Raw genomic sequence first — 9,411 nt, forward strand, 5'->3', positions numbered from 1 at the left:
ACACATTCACAGGTCAATTCCAGACAACTGGAAATAAGGCCCCAAGACAGACTTCAACATTGAAGTCAGGGGATTCAAACACAGGTGATCTTCAGCCCTCCCTGATCTCTGTTGTTCTCTCTTCTGCTTAACAGAGAGGCCACCAATTGCAGCGCAACCTAATCTATTAGTGTGAAGTGCAACGGGACACAGTCCTCACAGATCTTTTATTTTATTTTTAACCGCACACACAGGGCTCTGGATAGCTCTGAGACAGTCGGGGGGACTCTCTGTTACCAACGCACCGCCTGGAAATGCGGGTGCAGTGACTAAAGAAACTGGTCACTTTGCAAAGCAGCCACAGAGGCAACAGGTGCTTCCAGAAGTAGAAGGTTCAAGGGCTTCACCCCCTATTTCCCAGCCCCGCATTCCTGGCCCAGCTCCATGCACCTCCTCTTCGCCCTGCTCTGGCCTGGCCTGTGGGGACCCCAAGACACAGGCAGTCCCAGGGCCCACCTGGGTGCTCTGCTGGGAGTGTGGCAAAAGCTGGGAGTTGGAGGCGCCAGCCTAGTGCCCTTCTGGTGCCCTAGGTGGGACCCCCAACATGCCCCATCTTCTTGATCCTGTCTCCCCTTAAGGCAGGGGGCAGCAAGGGGGTACAGGGGGTGGAAACCCAACAAGTTTGTGCCTCTGGGGACAAGATTCGCATTTGTCCAGCAGGGACAAAACAGGGAGTTGGACCTTCAGAACCTCAACCACAGAAACCCAATCTACCCGTACCTACACCCCATCCCAATCCATCTATGCCCCCAAGATCTCAGCAGAAATCTGGGCAACGAACTCTCACTCTACTGACTGCATCCTTCATCCGTGCCCACCCCACCCCACCTCACCCGGGCTGCAACCCGCAATCCCCGGCGGCGGGCACCCCTGGGGCTGGGGTGCGGACCCCCTTACCTGCCTAGATCGCCCACAAAACCGCCAGTCTTCTCGTCCAAGAAACGTTTCCAGCCGTCGGCCGTCTTCACCCAGCTCTGCCCAGGGGAGCGCCAGTCCTGCCCGAGGAAGGGCATGGCACCGACTCACGACCCGGCAGCCGCCTGGCTTGGGGCAGAGGCTGCGGGTGCAAATGTGGGTGCAAATGCGGGAGCAAAGGCCGGTGCAAATGCGGGTGCAAGTGCAGGATCGAGCTAGAAGGATGCGGGCGCCGGAGGAAAGCTTGGGGGCTCCGTGGGTCGCGAACACGCGTGGGTAGCCGGGCTGCTCGGAGCTGCAGCGGGCGCGGGCTGGGCTCCCTGGGCCCTGTATTTATCCCGGGCCTGGAGCTTTGTTGCCGGAAGAACCGCCGTGCCCGCCCCCTGCCCGCCCTCCTGCCAGGCCACGTGGCTTTGTTTAGGGCTGGTTTTGCATTTCGGGCTCCTGGGCTCTTGCACAACCCCCTGGTGGATGGAGAGACGGATGGAAACCCGAAGCCACGCACCTGCCTGCCTGCCCGCCCCCCCCCCTTTTTTATTTTAATGATAATAATTTTTATTATGACCCAAGAGTGAATAACAAATCTTTCACAGTAGTATTTATGGTACATAGTGACAATGAATCCAGGGCCATTGCCACCACCAGGATTGTCCTTCCTCTACCCCATTTCCCAGCATGTGTCCAGTATTTCCCCTTTGTCCCTCCCCCCCAAGTGCTAGTGAAAATGTTCCCCTCTGTGTATAGCTTGTTGTAAATAGGCTATCTGTTCTGTTGTTGATTTTTAGGTTTGATGTTTAAGCAGATCGTTTTTTAATTCCACTGTTTGGTCTTGGTACCTTTTATTTTTATTTTCTCCCTCAATTCATGAGGCAGAACAAGGGGCTTCAAGTTGTGTGGTTCTGCTAGAAGAAGACGAAGATAAAAGGGAAAACAAAACAAAACAAAACCAAAACAAACAAACAAACAAAAAGATAGCAACTACCGGAAAAAAAGAAAAAAATGCACTTAGCAACAACAACAACAACAACAACAAAAACACCATATAATAACCACAAGAGTGAAAAAGAAAGAAAAAAGTGGAAGAGAAAAGAGGAGGAAAAAAAAAGGAGTGCTGGTGTGGCAAGGTTTTGTGCCCCCTACCCTTTTTCTTTCTTTTTCTTTCCTTTCTCTTCTCTCTTCTTTCTTTTTTCTTTTTTTCTTTCCTTTTCTTTCTCTTTCCTTTCTCTCTTCTTTCTCCTTCCTTCCTTCCTTCCTTCCTTCCTTCCTTCCTTCCTTCCTTCCTTCCTTCCTTCCTTCCTTCCTTCCTTCCTTCCTTCCTTCCTTCCTTCCTTCCTTCCTCTCTTTCTTTCTTCCTTCCTCTCTTTCTTTCTTTCTCTCTTTCTTTCTTTCTTTCTTTCTTTCTTTCTTTCTTTCTTTCTTTCTTTCTTTCTTTCTTTCTTTCTTTCTTTCTTTCTTTCTTTCTTTCTTTCTTTCTTTCTTTCTTTCTTTCTTTCTTTCTTTCTTTCTTTCTTTCTTTCTTTCTTTCTTTCTTTCTTTCTTTCTTTCTTTCTTTCTTTCTTCTTTCTTTCTTTCATAGGCACAGTAAGTATTGAGGAAGAAAGAGAATCCCCTTGGCCTAAGAGATTCACTACCTGCCTTTTTCCCAGGCTCCCCAAGTGGCTGGATGGAGGCAACAGGGTCTGGGTTTCTCCCCGGAGCTGGTTTAGGGTGAGAATGGGGCACAAATCCTCCTGGCTTCCAGTAGGGTGTGCACTGAGCAAGGTTTCTAGGAATGCTCGAATGTGGGGGCAAGGAAAGGTGGTCTTGCATTCCTACCTCCTGACCCCGCACACCCTAAAACTTGGTTCCCTGAATCCACTGGGATTCGGCCTGTCTCCCCAGTGGGTGCTCAAGGAAAGAAGAGAGAGGCTGGGTCTTCTCTGGAAGAGGGAGAGGGTGGCGAGTCATGGGATAGGCCTCCCCACTGGCCTTGAGCACCCCCTCAGTTTGCAGCACCCGCATCTGGACCCTGCACAGCGCATCCAACCCCCCCAATCACCCAGAGCATACATGTGTGTGTGTGTGTGTGTGTGTGTGTGTGTGTATATGTAAAGCTAACCCCACAACTCATTATCTGAAACTTGCTTTATATTATTATTATTATCATCATCATCATCATCATCATCATTTTTGGGGGTCATACCCGGTGGCTCTCAGGATTTACTCCTGACTCTGCACTCAGAAATCACTCCTGGCAGACTCGAGGGACCATATGGGATGCTAAGATTCGAACACCATCCATTCTGGGTTGCTGTGTGCAAGGCAAACACCCTACCACTCTGGCCACTGAACCTTGCTTTAAGATTTGGCCACCTCCTCCCTGCTGTTCATTCTAGATTAAGCCCTCTAGGGGACATTTCAAGAGGGAGTTTTTGCTTTGGTGAGCCAGGAGAGGAACCCCACGAAAATAGCCCCTGAGCCCCAAATGATCTCAATGCCACAGTCGCCTGGGGGTGCCTCCTCACCAGACCAGCCAAGGCTCCCCCCCTATCCCCACCCTGCTGAAGAACACAAGCAGCTGTGTTTAGGGGTTACTTCTGGCTCTGCACTCAGGGATCACACCTGGTGGGGCTATGATGGGGGGGGGGACTTATGGGATGCTGGTGTTTAACCCCCTGTTGGCCATGTGCAAGGAAAGAGCCTTACTGGTTGTATGATCTCTCTTCAGTACCATATGACCAAGGTTGTTTTTTTTTAAAACAAACAAAAACCCATTTATTGAGGAAGCATGATTTAAAAAGTTATTAATAGTTAAGTTTCATGCAATGTTCCAACACCAATTCTACCACCAGTGTCAACTTCCTTCCATCAGTGTCTCCAGTTTCCCTCCCACCCCCACAGCCTGTTTACTTTTGACATTCTTTCTTTATGACCTCATGATATACTGTATTATATATAAATAATACATTATGTGTGTATATTATATTTACTGTATATAGTATGTAGTATATAATGTACACATTATATATGTTATGGGCCTTATTCTTATAGGAGCAGGCGAATGGCTCTGGGAAGCCTCTTGGTATCCCAGTATTTTCCTTCCCCTGGCAACTTGGAGTCACTCAGCTCAAAAGCCATTATTGCTCAGAACAGACAGAGCCCATTATATATATATAACATATATCTATATACAATCTATATTATTTATACATATGATAATTTATTTAAGCAACATGCTTACAAAATTGTTCATTGTAAAATCACCCATGCATCGTATCTCCAACCCCAAGTGAAAAAGTCTGAAGCAAGGTCACACATGAAATAATCCAAATCAGGCTGAGGGTGAAACATGTTTAGTATGGTGACCTTGTACCTCATCTCAAGAGCGAGTTGCCTGCCAAAACAGTCGTTTTTATTGAGTACAGAGACCACCCCCAGGTACGGAAGTAAGGATAGAGTAAGGACAGGTAGCTAGCTATCAGGCTATCTTGAGCCAGTCCCGCCCAGGTTTACATGTATGACAGTCTCTCTTGAGATTTGGTTTTGGGATAAAACCAAGTTGTAAACAAACAGATACAAAGCAACTAGGGAAGATTTTTGTTTTGGGTAAAATAAGGTGTAATCTAACAGTTCATAATTGAGTTTCAATCATAGAATGTACATCACCCTTTACCAGTGTTCCCATCACCAGTGTCCCCAGTTTCCCTCCCACCCTCTTTCACCCTCTCCTCTGCCTGCCTCTGCCACAGTCATTTTTACTCCCCCCACCTCTCTCTCTCTCTCTCTCTCTCTTTTCTTCTTTAACAGTGTGGTTTGCAATATTGTTACTGAAAGGGTATCATGTATATCACTTTATCTCCTTTCAGCACCCAGTTTTTGTCCAGAGTGATCAGTTCCAAATATCGTCACCGTGTCACATTCACTTCTCCAACTACATTCATCACTGTTTGTGGCAAGCTTCCTACCATGGACTGGTCTATTGTCTCTGGGTTTTATTATCATCCTATCTTTTATTTTTCTTATATTCCACAAATGTGTGAGGTTCTTTTATGTCTAGTTCACAAATAAGTGAGATTATTTTGTGACTATCCCTCTCCTTTTGACTCATTGCACTCAGCATAATATCCAGTGGTGGTGGGTAGCCAGCAGTCGATTGGGAACTGAGGGCCCCAGACTGGGGTAAGTGTGATTTTTTTCCAGGCCCTATAGCAATGGCTAGCTTCTTCCCAACTATCCAGCATAAACCTGTTTGTATCTTGTATTCCCCCCCCCCTCTGGGGCCACACCCAGTAGTGCTCTGGGGGTATTCCTGGCTCTGAGCTCAAAGAGTATTCCTGGCAGGCATGGGGGACCATTTGGGATGCTGGGGGTTGACTGCTCATAAGGAAAAGGCCTTACTCAATGTGCTATCCCTCCAGCACCTGTTTGCAGTTTTTTATATACTTTTGTGGGGGTAACAATTTGTTCCTCTCTGCAGAAAACTGATACATCTTTTTTCTTGATTTTTTGATGCTTATTTTTGTTTTGGGGCCACACCAGGCAGTGTTAAGGAGTTATTCCTGGGTCTATGCTCAGAAATCTCTCCTGGTCGTGCTCAGGGGACAATATGGGATGCCAGGGATCAAACCCTGGTCTGCCGCATGCAAGCAAATGTGCTCCTCTTATGCTATTGCTCTGCCTCCTCCCCTTGATTTCTTAAGAAGATTTATTCTTGGGGGCCGGAGTGATAGCACAACAGTTAGGCATTTGTCTGACACACTGCCAGTACAGGACGGACCCTGGTTCAAATCCTGGCATCCCATTTGGTCCCTTGAGCCTACCAGGAATGACTTCTGAGTGCAGAGCCAGGAGTAACTCCTGATTGCTGCCGGTTGTGACCCCCCAAAAAGAAGACTGATTCTTTTTTGGGGGGTCAACACCCAGTGATGCTCAGGGGTTCCTCCTGGCTATGCGTTCAGAGATCGCTCCTGGCTTGGGGGACCATATGGACAGCTTTGTGCGAGGCAAACACCCTACCACTATGCCATTGCTCCATCCCCGAAGATTTATTCTTTTTTTTTTTTTTTGGTTTTTGGACCACACCCGGTGCTGCTCAGGGGTTACTCCTGGCTGTCTGCTCAGAAATAGCTCCTGGCAGGCACGGGGGACCCTATGGGACACCGGGATTCGAACCAACCACTTTTGGTCCTGAATTGGCTGCTTGCAAGGCAAACGCCACTGTGCTATCTCTCCAGGCCCGAAGATTTATTCTTATAGGAGCAGATGAATGGCTCTGGGAAACCAACCTGTTAGTATCCAACTACTTTTCTGTTACTGGCAACTTGGAGCCATCCAGCTTAAAAGCCTGATTATTGACCACTATTGTTCAGAACAGACACAACCCAAAAACTGATTACAAATTCTTCCATAATCTTTTCTCTGCAGCCACCAATAACAATCTGTCCCACCAGTTCTCTTCCATCTTTAAGGCTTAGAGTCAGCCCCAAATTTGTGCGCTATGGAAGAGAACGGGTTGTAAGGGAAAGGAGATGTTTTTAATCAAGTCTGTTTTCAAATAGCTAGCAATTTCTGATTCAGGTTTCCCACCATAAATAATTTATTAGTGTAGTAATAGTAAAAATAGCTTGTAAAAACACTGCTGAAGGTCCTAAATAAATGTTAGACCATGTGTGATCCCGCTAGCAGATGGGATGATATTGGACTTAGGCCTTTGCTGGAAAGTATTGATAACTGTAAAGGAGTCTCATCAAGGCATCTGTAACACATGTTAGTTCTTGGTCACTAAGCTTCCTCTCTCTCGAAATCACAGATTTGAATTGTTTCTGCCATAGCTATATTCAGATCTGGCTGACATGGATGAGTGGAACTCAATTTTCTCAATTTTCTCAGATAGGAAGTAGCTTTATAATTCATGCCACTATTCAAGACTGTTTAGAAAATGTGGTAAATGGGATCTTGGTGCCAATTCTTTCCCTCTGGGTAGTAGTGGTTATCCACTCAGTTGGCCTTGACTTCTTTGTGTTGTGTGATTGTTTAGACTCTTGACATAGGACTTGGCTGTGTCTTGCTTTGTCCGATGAGGTGCTAGTGGAAGTCAGGGGTACAGAGGATATTATTTGTGTGTCTGGGTTTATCTCTTCATGATTCATAGCCAAAGCATGTCCTTGCTAGTCACTGCTCCTTCAGTCTGGTTCCCAGGATGTAACAGAGAAAACAAATACTGTAGTCCTATGAAAAAGTTAAAAAGATGCAAATGTTGTTGACTGCTTTTTGTAGCTTTTTATTATGCAAGATTATTGTATTGATAGTTGGCTACTACAAAGCTAATTGGACGTCTGAGGGTAGGTGAGAGTATTTTTGAGCTTCTAAAATTCAAGCATACCTAGTAGAAAATCACAATATGATTCTTTTGTTTGTTTTTGTTTTGGGACCACACCCAGTGGTCAGGGGTTACTCCTGACTCTGCTTTAAAATGACTCCTGGCAGGTGGGTGAGGGGCATATAGGATTCAGGGATTGAACATGAGCTGGCCTGTGCAAGGCAAATGCCCTATCCTTAGTGCTATTGCTCTGGCCCCTACTTTATGATTTTTGTTCTTATAGCCTCAGCTAGGGAACCAATTTCAGGAAGTCTCAGTATTTATTTCTAGTTCTTTAGCTTTGACCTTTCTCTGAAAACAAAACAAAATGAAGCAAAACAAAACAAAACACACACACATCAAAAAACCAACCTTGGGCCCGGAGAGATAGCACAGCGTGTTTGCCTTGCAAGCAGCCGATCCAGGACCAAAGGTGGTTGGTTCGAATCCCGGTGTCCCATATGGTCCCCCGTGCCTGCCAGGAGCTATTTCTGAGCAGACAGCCAGGAGTAACCCCTGAGCACTGCCGGGTGTGACCCAAAAACTAAAAAAAAAAAAAAAAAAAAAAAAAAAAAAAAAACCAACCTTGTGATTATAGAATCTTAACTTAGATTTATTGAAATGTCAGTGACTGCTTTGAATTTCCCACACCATTAAGAAACCCAGTGTGACAGTTCTTTTAACACAGTTTCCCCCAGGAAGATTGGTAATGTGAGACTTGCAAGATAAGGCCCTTGCTAAGCTGTGTCTACAGCAGTTACCTTCACATCAGAAGTTGGTTTGGCATATAAAGACTTTCTAATCAGAACCCTTATCAGGATGCCTACATAATTGCTATGGCGGCAAAGCATCAGTGTAAAAGCCCCAGACTGAAGATAGAGAGGCTGAAAGATGCTTTGAAAATTTCACAGAAAACCTGTATTGCTGACAGTACTAGTGGGACCCTGTGGACTGCTGGGGATTGAAACCAGGTTGATTATAAGCAAGGCAAACACCCTCCCTGTCTCTGTGGCCCCTGGGTGCAAGTTTGGGCAGCAAGTACTAAGGTTATTTGATAGTTTCTTTGCAAAGGCACTGGTCTATTCTTCCTTCCAAATAGCTTGGTGTAATCCATGGCCCAGATTGCATGCTGGGTATTTGATTTTTCTTCTCTGTGGTCTGTGAGCTCTTTGGTGTTAAGGCTGTATCATTCTTGGTGGCTTGGTTATAACTGCCTAGATGATCCTGGAACATGACTGGCGATTGACAAATAACTCAACGACTGCTATTGAACTACCCTGGTTTGCCATCATGCCTATGTCATCACCTATTAGCATTTTATTGCTTTTTTATTTTTTGGTTTTTGGGCCACATCTGGCGGCACTCAGGCCTTACTCCTGGCTTTGCACTCAGAAATCACTCCAGGCAGGCTCAGGGGACCATATGGGATGCCGGGAATCAAATCCGGGTCTGTCCTCAGTTGGTTGCATGCAAGGCAAATGCCCTGCCACTGTGCTATGGCTCCCGTCCCAGCATTATATTACTTTTAAAGACATAGCAGAGCAGTGGAGAGAAAAGATTAACTGACCCTATATAGCTGTATTTTCCAATCTTTGCTGGTGGTGCCTTACCAGTTAGTTGGTAAGGTAATCAGGGAAGTTAGTCAAAGGCATACCATAGCCTCTCAATAAAACTTGTCTTTTTTCTTCTTCCTACTTTTTTGAGTCACACTTGGCAGTTCCAGGGCTGATTCTTAGCTCTGTGCTCAGGGGTCACTTCTAGAAGGTTCAAGGGACATATGGAATGCCAAGGATCAAACCCAGGTCAGCTGTTTTCAAGACAAGTACCTTATCTGTAATACTATTGCTTTGGCCCCAGTAAAAATTGTCTTAATATCTTTGTTCTCTTGTTGGCAAATGCTAGTCATGCTGAAGATTTTGTTCTAAACTTCTTGCAAACATAATCCTGTTTGATAATCCTCACAAAAGTCTATCCTATGAGTGAGTTATTGTAACAGATTTTACAGATTGTTCGTTACTCTATTTATAGAGGAGGAAACTAAAACTCAGACAAGTCTGCTTAAAAATATTTAACTAGTTTGTGCTGGAACCTGAGCTGGTCCCCAGATCTTTCTCCAATCC

At 45.6% G+C, this 9,411-nt stretch overlaps 1 protein-coding gene across 1 annotated transcript in view; it reads right to left on the minus strand.

Annotated features, from left to right (window-relative positions):
* FBXO32 (F-box protein 32) overlaps window positions 1–1,245 on the minus strand; it is a 45,791-nt gene extending 44,546 nt beyond the window's left edge. The window contains 1 exon segment of the mRNA XM_049765851.1: window positions 937–1,245. Within this exon segment, the coding sequence (XP_049621808.1) occupies window positions 937–1,052 (116 nt within the window). The 5' untranslated portion in view covers window positions 1,053–1,245.
* Window positions 1,246–9,411: the final 8,166 nt, after the last annotated feature.

The sequence above is a fragment of the Suncus etruscus genome, chromosome 19, assembly GCF_024139225.1.
Source record: "Suncus etruscus isolate mSunEtr1 chromosome 19, mSunEtr1.pri.cur, whole genome shotgun sequence".
In the NCBI taxonomy this organism is placed as follows: domain Eukaryota; kingdom Metazoa; phylum Chordata; class Mammalia; order Eulipotyphla; family Soricidae; genus Suncus; species Suncus etruscus.